General features: G+C 41.2%; 1 protein-coding gene across 1 annotated transcript in view; it reads right to left on the reverse strand.

The window, feature by feature from the left end:
* Positions 1 to 16,230: 16,230 nt before the first annotated feature.
* The window catches only part of rab4a (RAB4a, member RAS oncogene family), a 33,584-nt gene continuing 31,706 nt past the window's right edge, over positions 16,231 to 18,108 (reverse strand). The window contains exons 7-8 of the mRNA XM_034187571.1: positions 17,937 to 18,087; positions 16,231 to 17,556 (exon numbers count right to left, since the gene is read on the reverse strand). Coding sequence (XP_034043462.1) covers positions 17,972 to 18,087 — 116 coding nt within the window. The 3' untranslated portion in view covers positions 16,231 to 17,556; positions 17,937 to 17,971. The remainder of the gene's footprint in view (positions 17,557 to 17,936; positions 18,088 to 18,108) is intronic.

Here is an 18,108-nt window from a genome sequence, read left to right on the forward strand (position 1 = left end):
ATGCTTTTAGGGTAGTATTCAAAGTCCGGGCTGAGGCCGAACGAGTCAAAAAATGTGGCTCAACCATTTTTTTCAATGGCGAGCGCTAACCAGTGTTCCCCCGGTAAATGTCTAGGGTGGGTGTTTACAATGAAATATACGGGAGGGTCCGGCTTGATCCGGAATAACTCGTCAGACGCGAAAACACCGGCGAACAGGTCTCCTATTAAGCCCCTCATAACAGCGTCCAATTCCAGGGTGTTCATCAGTAAAAATCCACAAGGACCTGTCGCTTGGAATTAATCTCCAGAAGAGAATCGTAACACGCGTACACTATCAGCGTGGTGGTATGCGGAGTCGCGACTCTGAATCTCATCTCAAGTCGCAGGGTCCCTGTGGAGACGGGGCTCAGAGCGCCGCTGTCCTCCTCCGGGTTTAAATTGAAGACGTACAGCGCATAGCCGTGTGCAAAATCCTCCCGGTCTATACAGAGAGGCAGGTCCTTGAGGTGTCGCCCGGTTGCCGTGTAGAGATTGTAAAACTCCCTGACAGAGAGTCCGTTGTTAAATTCAGGCTGGAAAGCTTTAGCCGGCAGCTGTCTCCCGTTTTGACTGAGTGCGAGGTACTCCAGGTCATAGTGTGCAAATTCAAACGGGGACAGATCTCTTCTCCCGCTGAATGCGTTGTGATTCACCATACCCAGAACCACATATTTGGGCATGGTTCCTAAAAACAGGTTCTCCTGGTTGCATATCCTGGAATGGCTGGGGATCACGTAAGTCTTAACGTTGATTTGTGATAACGGGTACACGGCGTTCCCTTTCATGAGAGCTGCGGAGTGACCCAATCTCACTGCAGGGGATACGGTGACTTTCTTAACGGAATAGGGACGCGCCCAGAATTTTCAGCTTGAAAGTGGAGGCCGCCAGCCCCATCAGGCAGAAAGCATCGCTGGCTCGAATTAATTTAACTCTTAGATCAACGTTATTCAAAAGAAGCCTCTCGCAGAAAAATATGTCCGCGTGCAGCGGGCCCTGAACTTGAAATTCATGCAATTCGGCGCTAAAGCGCGCTCTGCTCACGAGGCCTTTATTCGGCCCGCGTCATCCACAGCGGTCTAATTGTGCTGACCCGGGGTGTCTTTGTAAAACAATCCGCCCATGAACTGCGATTTCAATGAAGCGGGCGAAAAGTTCAGCAGCGTCTCAATCATCGCCCTGTACGGGTGCGTCGCGCTGGACTGGGAAATTAGCCGGTCACCCAGAGTCACGTCGACTTGCGAGAAAATCGTATTGAGAGGGTAATTTATTACCCCCACGCGGGCGTCATTAGCCAGGTCAGTCCCGTCGGCGTTTGTAATTTTCAATCGCATGTAAAGCAGCGTATTATTGAGGTCTAAATACCTCTCACCGCCTCCGGGGATAAAAAACTCGATAGGGCCCGTGTCCGTCAGGGCTGATAACGGGCTGACCTCAACGTATTGGCTTTGCTCGATGGACAGCTGGGTCCCGGGGACGGCGAATAAATCCAATAAGCTCATGGTGCATTCGGGGGAATTATTTCGCAAAAGAGACATTGTTTTAAGAGAAATATCCCCGGACAACCTCCTCTTCTTATGCTTCCTTCGAACTGTTCTGCTTTTTCCGGGGGTCTTTCGCTTTTTAACCGTTTTGATCCGTTTCCCCGGGGGGCGTTTCCGGGGCCTTCTTGAGAGCACCATGATTCTGGACCCCCGCTGTTGCTCAGGTTCCTGACTCCGTCCGGCCCTCTCAACAACGCGGCTCACTACGTCGGAAGCGATGCTTCGAGCTGCGTTTTTCAGGTGAGGTTGGCGATCGTGTATCCTTGTTTAATCAGCGGCGACACAAATTTGAACAGTTTCGAAAATATGTTCCCGAGCCCGCGCCCGTACATAACAGGAGCGCCGTGGAAGCCGTTCCCGACTTGATTTTCATAGTAAGGTACAAATCTATAAATGTCGGCTTTGTGCGCTGCCCCGGCCATTTTTTATCCCGCCGGTTTAAAATGTAATGTCACGACCACTTTACCGTATCTGAAATTCACCGGTCGATCTTGATCGCTTTTGATTTCGATGCGTATCGTCTCAATATGTCTTTTGGAGACCGGGATGTAATAAGCGGGATTGAATTTCTTTGTAATTATTTCCCCGAAACGACCTCCAATTTCGAACGCTCGGAGGAGAGGAGCAAACGTGTCACCCACCGCCTGAGGCTGTACAACGTCTGTATAACAGAACAGGTGATACATGCCCGCTTTTATATCGGGGTAGGGGGGGAGAGCTCGTGACCCCTGGTCCGCATCTCAGCCATTGATTAGGCTGTATCCACAGCATGTACGCCGTCGGGAGCTTCAAAATATACCTGGCAGGTACCGTCTCCTTCCCACAGAAACTTTTACTGGATATCGTCATATTTTAAAGTCAGCTTCGGATCTATAGTCTTCAAACGAGGGTTTATCCGCGCTGCAATAACCTCAAAGTTATCGTAATATCCCGTGTCAAAAAATTGCGAGTGAACAGCGAGTTTGTTCTTGGGCGGTAAGCCCGTAATTTTCTTCACCTGAAACGTACAGCAAGGCTTTTCCGGGATATTTAACCAGGTGTGCAGATAAGAAATTTCCGTCAGCGCCACATCCCAGTCACCCTCTAGATCCAGGTGTCGAGCCAAGTCCACCTGGTAGCATGAAATTGTGTTGTCCGGGAATACTTTTAGGCTGGCGTTTGAAGGCAGAGTCATATAAAATCCGTGTTTCTCATATGTCGGTTGAAGATAGATGTTCTCATATTTATATGGCCATCAGCTGGTCCGCGGGAACCCAGGAGTTAAATTTCTCGGGCCAATTTTTCCATCTGACAAATACAAATTTCTTCCCCTTGGTAAAACGTTCACGAATAATTTCTTGAACCTGATACGGTCTGTCTTTTGCTATTTTAACCTTGTGCAATTCTGGTTCATAGAATGAACCTTCAATGATCTCGCCGTCATAATCTTTCAATTTATAAACGGGTGGCGCACGTTGTATACATTCTGACACCGTGAACATTTCATCCGTAAAACTTTGTTCATATTTTTTTTATCAAAAACTCCCGAGCTTGGAGACCCTGACTATATCTCCGACCTTATATTTAAACTTCACAGGCCTCCTGCATAGGGTGGATGCCCCGTACAAATTTTGAAACACTTGATCCACGTTTCGAGCATTAACCTCATTCGGTCTCATCTTAATGCTTTTATGATAACTCTCGTTATAAGCCGTGAGTAAAGACGGCAGGACGTCGATGTATCTTCGTGTGTTTTTAGCAGTAAAATATCTCCACATTCTCGTCTTTAGCGTGCGATTAAACCTTCTTTAATTTAAGAATTAAAAAATATTAAAGGGGTATTAAAACATTCGTGTTTAATCACTAATTGAAGAAAACCTCCCATAATTGTGCAAAAGATACGGTATTTTTTAATCCTTCTTTAATTGAGGCATTAAAAACCATAAAAGGACGCGCTTTAATTTAAGAATTAAAAAATATTAAATGGGTATTAAATATTAGACACTGATTTATGTTTAATTATTTCAGAATTAGTTAATTCTTTAATACATTAAAAAAGATCTAGGTATTTTTTTTATCGTTCTTTAATTCATGGAATAAAATGACATTAAAATATTATACCCAGGTGGGAGGGGAGGTAGAGCTTGGAGGCGGAGCTAGGGGCGGGGTTAGGGGAGGTGGGGCGGAGCTTGGGGCAGGGCTAGGGGAGGAGCCAGGGGTGGGGCTTGGATGCGGGACTAGGGGAGGGGTTAGGGGCGGGGCTTAGGGAGCGGGACAGCGACGTAATCGATTCTGATTGGGCGACGTCATAAGGGGCGGGGCTTAGTGACGTAGTCGATTCTGATTGGCTGTGATGTCTTAAGGGGGGGATTAGGGGCGGGGCTTAGTGACAGTCGATTCTGATTGGCTGACAGGGCCATAAATCAGTTTTTAACATAAGGTCTCTCAGTTTTCTCTCTCGCACGCACAATTAAACCCTGCTGCACCGCATTCAGTTTGATTGCCGACACCAAGTCGGCTAAAAGTCTAATTTCAGTGCTCTTCAGCGCGCTCCTGCAGGTGTTCCACCAGCTGCATGTGCCTGATGTTTGGGAAAATGCGCGAGACGACAGCCGCATGAAGCCACACATCTGCTCTGTCGTCCTCCTCTCTGCGCCACTCCATGGCACAGAGCCCAACTATGCATGCAGCCACAAAGTTCTTCTGAAAAATGGGAGCGATCTGAATTCGGTTGGATGAATATAGGTGTGTATGTGGAGACAATTCACCTCGTTCACAACGTGACAGAACTTAATGATGCGTTGTTACACGCAATAGCGCGCAACAACGCGGAACACTATTCTTGACCGTGCGTAATGGTTCCTGATAATTCTCCAGCAACAAGTGCCATTAATCGTAACGCGTGGTAACAGGTTGCAGCAGTTCCCGAGGACACCTGATTCCTCTGCCCCAAATCATCACATTCGTGATCAGCGGCCAAGAATGTGTACTTCATGGCATTCGTGACTTGTCGTCGTTATGTGTAAATGCAGCATTACATCCTCCAAACTAGCACAAGTGCACTATCACAAAGAATGTTACAAAGTTATAGTCCATAAAGGTATGCTGCAGAGAACTGAAAAAAGGTTCAATGAATCATTGTCAAATGACTCATGTTCGTCCAGCAAAAGTTGGCCGTCCATCTTCAACGGACAAGGAAGTTTCTGCCATTGGATGGGCTCAGAGAAGCACCCAAACTGAGCCAAAAAGCAGATCATGTGCATTTCTTTGTGACAATCCCTGTGATGACTTTTTGCATCTTGTCCAAACTGACTCCATGAGGATGAGCTTTATGAACATCAAATCAAGAACCCACAATGACCATATTCGTGCAAACCTGTCACTGTTACAGGAAGCAGGTGATGCTGCTGCATATGAAATGAGGTATCACAGAGATTGCCTTCGAAAAGTTGAACGCCAGTGTTTTTCTTTTCGATTTGACTGCACAGAAGGTGATTCGGACCTTAGCAAGCACGTGTGACATTGACATTGTAAATGCAGTGAAATGTTCTTTAGCTTTATGCTGGTAGAAGTTCATGTGTCACACTTTCTGAACTCCGATGGGAGCTTTTCAAGGTTAAGAATTTGGAAGGGGAAAAACTTCCTCCAACACTAGGCACTCTCAAACCACATATACAGCGTGCCAATTTCATGTCCAAGAGAGATAAAAGCTATGGGGAACCAAAACCTAACAGTTTGATCCCAGAGGGCAATGGATGGAAGATTGATGAGGATGGGAACCTTGTTCCAGTACAATGTCTTGAAAACCCAGCTCCACATGCTGTACTGGAGCTAGTGAAATGTGGGTGCAAAGGTTCATGCAAACAAAAAGTGAACTGTTCATACCACAAAAATAACCTACCATGCACAGCACTGCAAATGTCAGGACTGTGACAACTTCGAAAACTACCATGTGTACCATGATGCTGATGTTTGAATACTGTATTTGCTTCACTCGATTGACAATTTCAATGGGAGAAATTATGTATGTTTTGATGAATAAAATTGAAATTATAAAAGATATTGACTTGATATTTGGTGAACCACTCACAGGTAGCAGGAGCTAAGAGCTTGGGAGATTTCATAAATTTCCAGTGAATAGTTTTTGAGAAATGATCATTTATATCAAATGGTCATGCCAGAAATCAATATCAAACCCGAAAGATGGGCACACGTATTAGGGCGTCCCAAAAAAAATAAAAAATAAAAAAAATATCAAAGTAAAATTGCCACCAAAACTTTTCTGAATATTGATACCCATAGCAACTATCTTAGGGGGGGGGGGGGGGGGGGGGGTGGGGGGGGGAATAAATCACTTTTGGCACTGATTTCGCACAGGCCCCAACATTAGTTACATGGGCTACCCGACTATACTCGTATATTCATATACACACATACACCCAGCATTTGTCTTTTTTCTGTGATTTTCACAGTCTATAGTAAAACCAGTAACAATTCTCTGTGTGAGATGTCTGCAGTGCAGAACTTTATTTTTTAAAAAGGGGAAAAGGTTCCAATAGAACAACAAAAACCCTCAAAGCCAAGGCCATCTTTGCAAGTTTTTATTTTAAAAACGGCTGCTTTCATCATACACAATAAATTAAAATTCTGTGATGTTCATAATGACAAGAAAAACATAGCAAATAAACAGGATGAAATAACACCAAAACCTGAAACTGAGCAGTCAGCCAATATCAGAAAAAACACTGCAGGATGTGCCTTAATACAAGATGAGGTGAGCGTCATTTTAAAGAATAGAATCATTTTTGGGCCAACATTGAAAACAAAAAAGAATTTACTAGGGGTGCAGTGGTTTACCTCCGACACAGTTTGGTATTAATTATGGTTTCAAGGTCACGGTACATTTAAAATCACAGTATATTACTGTCAGCTTTCCTGAAACCATTAGAGGCCAAAAGAGTTCTTTCTCAGTTCTCATCTCCGCACTCTCCGTCCATTTCATCTATACAGTGGGGAAAATAAGTATTTGATACACTTTTGATTTTGCAAGTTGTCCCACCTACAAAGAATGGAGAGATCTGTATTTATTTTTTTATCATGGGTACACTTCAACTGTGAGACAGAATATAAAAAAAATCCAGAAAGTCCCATTGTATGATATATAAATCATTAATTTGCATTTTATTACATGAAATAAGTATTTGATCACCTACCAACAAGCAAGAATTCTGGCTCTCACAGATCTGTTAGTTTTTCTTTAAGAAGCCCTCCTATTCTGCACCCATTACCTGTATTAACTGCACCTGTTTGAACTTGTTACCTGTATAAAAGACACCTGTCCACACACTGAATCAATCACACTCCAACCTGTCCACCATGGCCAAGATCAGAGAGCTGTCTAAGGACACCAGGGAAAAAATTGTAGACCTGCACAAGGCTGGAATAGGCTACAGGACAACAGGCAAGCAGCTTGGTGAGAAGACAACTGTTGGTGCAGTTATTAGAACATGGAACACAAGATCACTGTCAATCTTTCTTGGTCTGGGGCTCCATGCAAGATCTCCCCTTGTGGGGTAAGGATGATTCTGAGACAGGTTAGGAATCAGCCAAAAACTACACAGGAGGACCTGATCAATGATCTGAGGAGAGCTGGGACCTCAGTCACATAGATTACATTAGTAACACACTACACCGTCATGGTTTAAAACCCTGCAGGGCACGCAAGATCCCCCTGCTCACGCCAGCACATGTCCAGGCCCGTTTGAAGTTCACCAATGACCATCTGGATGGTCTAGAGGAGGCATGGTAGAAGGTCATGTGGTCAGATGAGACCAAAATAGGGCTTTTTGTTATCAACCCCACTCGCCGTGTTTGAAAGAAGAAGGATGAATACAAGCCCAAGAACGCCGTGAAGCATAGGAGTGGAAACATACTTTGGGGGTGCTTTTCTGCAATGGACAGGACAACTGCACCATATTGAAGGGAGGATGGATGGGGTCATTTATTGCACAATTTTGGCAAACAACCTCCTTCCCTCAGTAAGAGCATTGAAGATGGGTCGTGGCTGGGTGTTCCACCATTACAATGACCCGAAACACACAGCCAGGGCAACTAAGCAGTAGCTCCGTAAGAAGCATTTCAAGGTCCTGGAGTGGCCTAGCCAGTCTCCAGACCTGAACTCAATAGAAAAATCTTTGGAGGGAGCTGAAACTCAGTCTTGTCCAGCAACAATCCCAAAACCTTAATGGTCTGTATGGAGGAGTGGACCAAAATCCCTGCTGCATTGTGTGCAAACTTGGTCAAGAAGTACAGAACACGTCTGAGCTCTGTAACTGCAAACAAAGATTTCTGTATCAAATATTAAGGTCTGTTTTTCTATTGTATCAAATACTTATTTCATGCAATAAAATGCAAATTAATAATGTAAAAATCATACAATGTGATTTTCTGGATTTTCTTTTTTTGTTGTTTTTATTCTGTCTCACAATTGAAGTGTACCTATAAAAATTACAGGCCTCTCCATTATTTGTAGGTGGGAAAACCTGCAGTGTATCAAATACTTATTTTCCCCTACTGTATTTGTGTCACTTTTCTGAAGGCTTACAGATACACCTAGCTATATATATATATATATATATATATATATATATATATATATATATATATATATATATATATACACACACACACACACTATTAATGTATTTGATGGCTGCCTAAACCACCTCATCTTCAACATCTCCTGCACTTTTCTTTTTGCAGTAGATGCATTATTACTACTAATTTGACCGTTGCCATGTTTGCATCAAACATTTTTGCCTGTATAGTGCCTTCTAGGAGAGCTATTTCTTATCAGACCCAATGCAAAGGACATATGAATGACTGTGAGCAGTTCGAAACATACACAAAGATTTTTGTACCTCAATGATCCTTTACACAAAATGAAAAAAATGGAATAATTTCACAAGAAATGCTCAGCAAGTGGCTTCCCATTTTTAGTTTCCACAACCTGAGCATTTTGCCTAAAGTTGTTACACTGCATTTTGTGCATTCACTTTTAAAACAAACATCTAAACACGGTAAAATGATTCACAGTCAATGTTGCAGAACTCACAGTTTGTATTTATTTTAATTATTTTAATTGTTGTTGCACCCCTAGTATTTATGGGGCCAAATAAAGTCAAACACACATTGCACTGAGATGCTGCAGAACTGGCTGCTGTCACTCGGACCTTCATGGAAACAAGAATTTTAAATGAGAGAGAGCAGGCATTTAGTTAAGCTGGACAAACAGCTGTATTGTCAATAGATGAAGTGACTTTTTTAAGTGATGAATGCAGCTGTAAAGTAAAAGATGACATGTAGCTTTCACAATTCAAATGATATAAAATAAGTTTCAGATAACTTCAGATTGATTTTGTTTTCATCTAAGGGAATGATGTGCAGCATCTTCCATACAACTATGTTTATTCATTATAATTAACCCCTTCCCAAATGAATAGAACTGTGCAAACAGTACTGCTGGTGTGGATATGAAAAATATATATACCCTTGGGCACTTCCCCCCACCCCCACCCCCATCACATCAAAAAAGGTTTTGGTCTATTTTAATAAGTATGCTAAATGTCAACAAAATGGATTGTTTAATATCCACCCCATTTACCATAAGACATCTAAATAAGCACTTTCGAAGCCACTTTATTTTAGACAAGTCAGGGGATGACTATAAGAATATTCATGTCACTGAATAGAACTGGAGGTCATTTAAGCCATTGATTATAGACCAAAAACAATATGCAATGTCACTGTCCACAAAGCCACCAAAACACTGACAGCAACTCCAAAGCTTCACTTTGGTGAGTGTGAATGATGTTGCTTTGATACACAAATGTGTTTATCCACAGATTTGCTGAAAGAACAGACTGCAAATGTAATGATCTAGATGCAAATTTCAAGTTACAGTATGTACGATTTGTAGGCGTTTATCAACAAAACTGGAATATAGAATTCATATCCATCTGTTCATTAGTATAAAATTACCTGCAATGATGAATCCATGTCTTTTCATAAGTTTAGAATGATCTACGAGGGACAGGCCCCCTCACAGATGCAGCTATGTTGCACCACCATGTTGATACAGTAGCCCAAAGGGAACATACATACACCATCTTTTACATTTTGCACTAGGGCTGGAACTAGTCTGCAGTACCAGTGGCTATTCTCCACCCACAAGTGGGGATAGGTGCTGATGTTGTGCATGCCTTCTCTCGCAGGGGTGCTTCAGGCTCTCCGGTGCTTGTGATGACTATGGGGCTCCCTGTGGCTGTGTTTGGGTCATGGGGCTAGCTAGTTTTGTTGCAGCATGGAAGAGGGGTGACTGAAAAGTTTTGAACCTGACCCAGAAAAAGTAGGGCATGGTTTTCCATCTTTCGCATTCAAAGAAATCATTTCTCTTGAGAATATGTGAAATTTTGACTTACAGGGTTCAATGTTGCAGACAATATTTCAGTGAAGTGAGTAAGGTGTGTCAGATTAGCAAAATGGACAAAGCTGGTGGGCACACTGTGATTCAGTAGGTCTTGAAAAAGGGCATATCTTCGAATGAGATCCATGAGGACATAGTAATGACATTAGGGAGGATTTTCCAACTTAGGCTACAGTTAAAAGCTGGTGAACCGAATTCAAGAGTGGTAGAACAAGCATCGAATACAGAGCAAGCTGAGGACTAATAAGAACTGCCACCATGGCCGATATGATCCAGAACAGCCATGATATGGTCCCCGCTGACAGAAGAGTAAGCCAGTACTGTAGGCATTTCCCAGGAGAGAGTTCATTCAGTTCTGACAGAAGAACTGGGAATGACTAAACTTTCAGCACGATGGGTCCCAAGGCTTCTCTCAGCCATTCAGAAACGCACGAGGTTCCAGATATCCAGGGAGAATCTTTGTTTTTTTGAAGGCAGATCTGGATAACTTTGTGCAAGAATTCCTGACCGTGGACGAGACTTGGGTCTATCATTTCGAACCAGAATCCAAGCAACAACAGAAGCAATGGAAATGTGGGTTCTCCCCCACTGAAGAAAGCCAAAGCTGTCTCATCTGCTGAAAAGGTCATGGCTTCTTTCTTTTGGGATGCTGAGGGCATCATAATGGTGGACTATCACCAGAAGGGACAGACCATCAATGGATCCTATTATACTTCCTTTTTGTGACAACTGCGGGAGAAAATAAAGCAGAAGCTGTGTAGAATAATCCAACAAAGTGTTCTGTTTCACCAGTACAATGCTCCAGTCCCCTCGTCAGTCATCGCAATGGCTGCCATTTATGGATGTGGCTTTGAACTTGTTGCGCACTCATCTTATTCCCCTGATTTGGTTGCTTCAGACTTCCATCTGTTTCCAAATATAAAAAGGTATCTTGCTGGAACTCATAATAATAATGGTAATGATGGCATATCTGTAGTGGATGACTTCCTTGAGCTCCAGGATAAGACCTTCTATGAGAACGGTATTAAGGCACTGCAGTGATGCTGGAAAAGAGTGTGGACTTACATGGGGATTATGTTGAAAAATAAAGCCTTATGAGTACATTAATTCAAGTTGTGGTTTCTTTTTGGTCAGGCTCAGAACTTTTCACTCACCCATCGCATAGACAATCACAATATCAAACATCAGTTTTCTTTTGACTTTTTAGACTACGTGCAGACACGTGTACACACATACATTCATGTTACTCATGCCTTCACACGATATTAATGTGATTACTGCTACCCACCCGACCACCTCCTCTATGAAGCATGATCTGATTTTCTTCCTCTGTCATGTCTCCCACTTGTCCTTGTTAGAGTCTTTGTTTTTGTCTAAAAAACAAAGTTTTTGTTTGCAGTTTTCACAATCATTGTCACTGTTGGGATGGTTCTGTGTGTCACCCCTTTAATTGAGGTAAAACAAAAGGGAACAGAAAATTGCTGCTACCATATTAAAACTATATACAGCAGGTAAAATAAGTATTGAATATGTCACTATTTTACTCAAATATATTTCTAAATGTGCTACTGGCATGACATTTTCACCAGATGTCTGTAACAACCCAAGTAATCCACACATGCAAACAAACAAAAACAAGTACAGACATTAAGATATGTGTAATAAAATGGAATGACACAGGGAAAACAAATATTAAACACGCTTACTGAAATGTATTTAATACTTCATACAAAAGCCTTTGTTGGTAATGACAACTTTAAGACACCTCCTGTATGGAGACACTAGCCAAATGCATTGCTCAGGTGTGATTTTGGCCCATTGTTTCACTGAAAGTCTTCAAATCTTGAAGATTCCGTGGACCTCTTCTATGAACTCTGATCTTTAGTTATTATTTCCATTGATTTTCTATTTGATTCAAGTCAGGTGACTGGCTGGGTCATTCTATCAGCTTTATTTTCATTCTCTGAAACCAACTGAGGGTTTCCTTGGCTGTGTTTGGGAACACTGTCTTGCTGAAGTATCCACTCTCACTTCATCTTCATCATCCCGGTAGATTTTTATTAAGAACGTCTCTGTACATTTTTCCATTAATCTTTCCTTCAATTATATTAAGTTTGCCAGTGCTGGATGCTTAAAAACAGACCCACATCACGATGTTCCCACCTGCAAACTTCACTGTTGGTTTGGTGGTTTTTGGGTGATGTGCAGTGTCATTTATGGTGGGTATTATGGCATGCAAACAGTTCAATTTTGGTCTCATCTGACCAGACTATATTCTGCCAGTATTTCACAGGCTTGTCTAAATGTGCAGCAATGTTTAAACAAGTTTCAACATGTTTTTTTCTTCAGCAACAGAGTCTTGCATGGTGAGCATGCATACAGGCCATGGCCTCCTTAGTTATCATTTTCTTTGAAACAATTGTACCTGCTAATTTAAGGTCTTTCTGAAGAGGTCCTTGGGTCTTGGACAACTCTTCTAATAATTCTTTTCACTGATCTGTCAGAAATCCTGCAAGGAGCACCTGGTCATCATTCATGGTGAAATGTTTTTTCCATTTCAGGATTATGGCCCCAGTAGTGCTCACTGGAACATTCAGAAGCTTAGATATGCTTCTGTAACCAATGACATCAATATATTTTGCAACAATAAGGTTGCGAAGATCTTAAGAGAGCCATTTCCTTTTACCTTTTTATAGGCCACCAGCTGGGAAGGATCCAAGTAATATTAATGTACACTGACAAGGGCTGAGACTGTTTTCTAATTACTGATAGATTTCAGCTTGTGTCTTGGCTTTCCATGTCTTTTTGCATCTCCCTTTCTTCAGGTGTTCAATACTTTTTCCTGTGCTATTTCACATTAGTACACACAATTTATGGACATCAATGGTTTGATTTCTTTGCATTTGTGGATTACCTGAGTCATTACCGACTTCTGGTGAAAATTTCATGTCAATAGCACCTTTAGAAATTATTTAATAGTGAGACATTGGCATTCATTTGACCAGCTAGCGCTTGGCCTGGATTCGTGCGTCATACATCATACGGACAAAGTGAACGTTGGGGTAGTTTTTGGTCCCACGCTGTCTTTTGACTTCCACATTAGAGATATTACAAGAATTGCTTTCTTCCATCTGTGAAATACAGCGAAGATTCATCCCATTCTGTCTATGGCTGATGCTGAGACCCTGATTCATGCATTTGTCTCTTCTAGATTGGATTATTGCAATATTTTATTTTCTGGGTTACTGCAGTCCAGAATCAGGGGTCTTCAATTGGTTCAAAATACTGCTGCCAGACTTTTGTCACGAAGCAGAAAGTTTGACCACATTACTCCCATTTTGGCATCTCTTCAATGGCATCCTGTCTCTGCGAGATCAGATTTTAATGTTCTGCTACTGTCCTATAAAACTGTTCACAGACTGGCACAGTCCTATTTGGTTGATCTACTTAAACCCTATGTACCGGCCCAGGCTTTGCGTTCACAGGACGCAGGCTTACTTTGTGTCCCTAGGGTGAATAAAAAGTCTACAGGAAATATAGCCTTCTTTTATTGTGCGCCGGTCCTGTGGAATGCTCTCCCTGCGTCCCTGCGTTAGTGAGGCAGTCAGACTCGATTGAAGACACATTTGTTTTCTATTTTATATGTTTAACATATTGTTTTACTATGCTTTTTATTCTTTTTATTTTTTTATTTTTTTACTTTTTTATTATGCTTTTAATTACGCTCTTTGATCTTTTGGTTTAATTTGTTGTTGTTTTTTAGTGAAGCGCCTTGAGGCGACGCTGTTGTGATTTGGTACTCTATAAGTTCAATAAATTGTATTGAAATTTACTGAGAAAAGTGGTGATGTGTTGAATACTTATTTTACCTGCTGTATATTTTTGTCTGTGTCTCACAGTCAAGTGATATACACAAAGGGTTAAAAGTAGACACCCCCCAAAAAGTAAAAAAAAAGAGTCAATTAAAAAAAGAAAAAAGAACAGAAAAGAAAGAATCATATGTATTCCTGATCACAGTAGAGGGCAAGGGTGAATCCCCTTTGCCAAAGAGCTGAAAACAAATTTTTGACAATGCCATAATGGAATCTCACCATAAGGAAACCATTATTTTAGGTTTCATTTTCAGTCTATTGCTTTACCACACAAAAACACTGTTACTAGTCATTAATGACCGATTTAAATGAACTCCAAGAGTTTATTTAAATCAGTGACTGGCTCTTATGGTAAAAGGGATGTGTATTAGTAATGAATTACTTTGAGTTTTGCAATTTTATTTGAATATGTTGTAAAGATTCATTTTTCTCCATGAGATTAAAGCACATAATAAAAATAAATAGGAATGAATCCCAGCCGGGGCAAGTCTTTGCTGCATGTCTCTCCCTGTTATTGATTTCCTGTCTCACCTTTACTGGCTCAACAGGAAAATGCTTGAAATCTGCTCCCCCACACACAATTTTTTAATATATCAATTATCACAGCAAAATTTCTTTTTAACATTGATTGAATAGAAATATTTCAAACCCCAAGAGTGTGTAGACTTTAAAAATCCGTGTCATACTACATGCAAACAAGCCAGTGTAATCTTCAAAATGATAATAACATAGTGGATGATGAAATGCATGAGGTCTGCTTCAATATACATATCTCTTCATATTCAAATACAATATTATGTTTGAGAAAACATGCGTCAGTCTCTATATACAGAAACAGTGTACAGTGTATATGATGCAGTCGAGGAGAGGTTTAGAAAAGAAGGAATTCACGATTAGAGGAAGAAGGGGAGGGCAGAGGTGGAAAAAAATGTGGCGATGGGAAGGATGGCAAAAGAGAAAGATGGGATTTATGCACTGAATGTGAAGTGGGAGCAGCAGGGCTTAAGGTTGAGATTAAAATGCCTGCAGAGTGTGCAGAATGAGACCAAATGTGAGTAGGTAAGGGTAGTACAATAGCTGGACAATGGCAGTACAATTTATTAGTACAGAATGTATTTAAATAAAAGGTGCAACAGGCATGTGCTGTACTAGAGTCAAATGCCACATTGTTTATTTTCTACAGCACAGCAGGCAGTTAGGCATCAGTCAGAAATCAGGCTACGTATTCCCATAAACAATGATGGACAGAGCAGTAACTCCTCAAAAGTCAACCCAAAACATGCCAAAATGGGATGAGACAATGTGTGCACGTGTATGGAAAATAATGTGACATGCATATGGACATGTTGAAGATGGGGAAATGAGTGACTTTGAAACCAGAGACTGTTCTCACAGTTTGTTCCACTTCATTTTTTTTTTTTGGCTCATACACTACAATTCATGTGTTAACAGTGCAAAATAGTACACCACTAAAAAAGATAGTCATTATTTTTAATTTAAGATACATTTAAATTAAAAAGTGCCCATGGAACTAATTAGCATTTTCAAAATAATTTTCTCATAACACATACACTCAAAAGAGCCCATACTGAAAATGTGCCAAAATTCTCTTTCCTCGCAGCAAGTAGGTCTGGGGTTCAAAGCCTACCTGTGCCCCAATCTCCTTGTACATCTGGAGCTGGGGTAAAACGTGCCAAATGAAACTGCAGATCCATGCTGAAAAACAACAAAAACAGCATGCCAAAAAAAAAAAAAAAACATCAGTCGGCTCTATTGGGCAACATTTTCCAAAATACATTTTTTGTGAACCAGATCTGGATCCTACACTTGGATGGGAACCAAAAATACACCTATGGATCACGGGATACATCTGCGTCATTTTTTTCATGAGAATCAATGTATTAATTTTGTGAAAAAATATCAAAACTTCTGAAAATGTCTGATCTTGCAATGTTCATCAAACTTTAAGAAAACAAAAATTCTGGATCTGCAGCAGAACTGAATGGGTTCAGAGTTACTTGTATTTCCATTATAACTCACTGATAAACTCGTGCTTTGTTCTCACTGTGTTCTCAGACCCTCACGGTAGCAAAAGACAGGGACAATAATCACCCAAACTCATAAATATTCCTATGAGCTGAGTTTAAGAGTGGCGTTTGTGTCATTAATAGTGCAAAGCCAACAAGTCAATACAAGTCAACTGGACATGAACCAAAATTAAAAGAGTATGCCTTCTTTAATTTTTCCAAAAGAAGTGGTGTTGGATTTAAAAAGTTCTAATCATATACGCGTCCCCAACATCCATGTCCTCAATTATTTTGTTTAAAAATTTCTGAGCTAATATTCAAAGGGTGTGGCAGTATGAACTGTGAGTAACAGCCAGTCTCAACCAATCGGCAGATGTTTCATTAATTTGATGACAGGTAGACTAGAGAGAAGGCCGATTAGGTCATTTGGATTTCTGTTTGGTTCATTCTAAACTGACATGAATTGTACTGCAGTAAAATGTACCAATCAATGAGCATTTGTTTTCCCATACAGAATCTGGTTTCAAATGTCTTCAGTCTTAAGACCGTGGCTGTGTTTCAATTTAGGGGATGCACCCTTCTAAGGCTGAATTCACTGGCTGCATATGTATGGATGCGACTAGGTTGTCTCATTTCAAAGGTTCCTTGGAATGAGGCTGACATATGTAGCCTTCTTTCCCTGGAAAACAAAAGACACAGCAGGTGTTTCCTTTGTGGCTGAAACAACCCCATGAGTTACTGCTCTATTTTTTTTTTCTTCCAAGATAAAACAGTTGATTAAAAAAAAAAAAAAAAAAAAGACACTTTCAGGCTCAATATGTATAATTGTACATAAGTAATGTTTATAAGTATAAATAAGTACTGAAAAATTATTACTAAACAATGGACTACACCCACTACGTTAGCTTGACACATGCAGCTGTAAAGGTTGCTACAGAGGGTAGGGCAGGAAAAGTTAGTCACACAAATGCAAAATGGTCCATGGGATGCACTGTTGGACACCAGAAATTTTGGTTCGGTCTTCAGGGTCTCTGAACGCAAGACCTTTGTGGGATACAGTCTAAGAACAGTGCAGCCTCTGGATTGGGACACAGCCTGTAGAGTGTGATTTTTGTTTTGTTTTTTGACTCCATGTTTGCACAGAAGAATGGTGGCTTGGTGTTCTCTGTTTTTTGTTTTTTTAAACGATGTATAGCAAAAACAGACTTATGGAAAGGGCAGATAATGGTAAACTAGTTAAGACAGTAAAGTTTTAGAGGGCAAGTATAAGGAAGTTGAGGTGAGCTTGGACAGCAGGAATGTTCTATGCAGAGAAGAAAGAAGGTAATGGCGAGTGAAGTAGCGTTAAGATGAGAGAGGGGGCATTTACATACATATAAATAGTTCAAATCCTGATTGGAGCACTGTGAAGGGTTTGGTCCAATCATAGAGGAGCTGTTGAAAGGTCAGATACCTCAGAGATGCTCAGAGCTTGAATGCCTTTCAGTTCTCTACAGTACATCCATTACAACCAGGGGTTTCAAGGTTCTGTGCAAAGGGTGATGGTCAAAAGCGAGGAGTCACTAGCAAAGGAACCGGAACCCAACACTGTGCAGGTCCCCCATGGCTGTTGTCCTGGTCTTCTCAAACCAACTACATACACAAACAGCGATAGAGGAAGATAAGCCTGAATCTCCAAGCACAAATTCCAGTGCTGAGCAAAAGTGCATTGAGCTGAGCACATTACATACAGTAGGGGTACAATTAAAAGCAACTCACACGATCTATTCAATAATCCTGATCATAACCAAAGTCTTGTGATGCTGTTATCCACTCTGTCTTGAGCACAAACTGAGCCAGTACCACATAACTGAAGGAAACTTCAAGTCACCACTAAATGTTGCTCAGAAGCACTGGGTCAGTCTTTTTATGTTACAACACCAAAGGGACTGAAAATCTGAAACTTTTCACCATCTTAGCAGGGAAACATTTCAACAAAAAAAGAAAAAAAAAATGTTACAGCAATTGTTCACCTTGTTGTGTGTGAGTGAGATACTGATCACATCCACTAGCAACCACACTCCTGGGTGCCCTGCGGTTGAGCACGACGAGGAGAACGGAGCTGTCGTAAAGCAGCATCACCGTACTGGATACCCGACCCCATCCTTTCTGGATCCAGCTCCCCTAGACAATAGAGAGCATGTG

This window comes from Thalassophryne amazonica, chromosome 2 (assembly GCF_902500255.1).
Source record: "Thalassophryne amazonica chromosome 2, fThaAma1.1, whole genome shotgun sequence".
Taxonomy (NCBI): Eukaryota; Metazoa; Chordata; class Actinopteri; order Batrachoidiformes; family Batrachoididae; genus Thalassophryne; species Thalassophryne amazonica.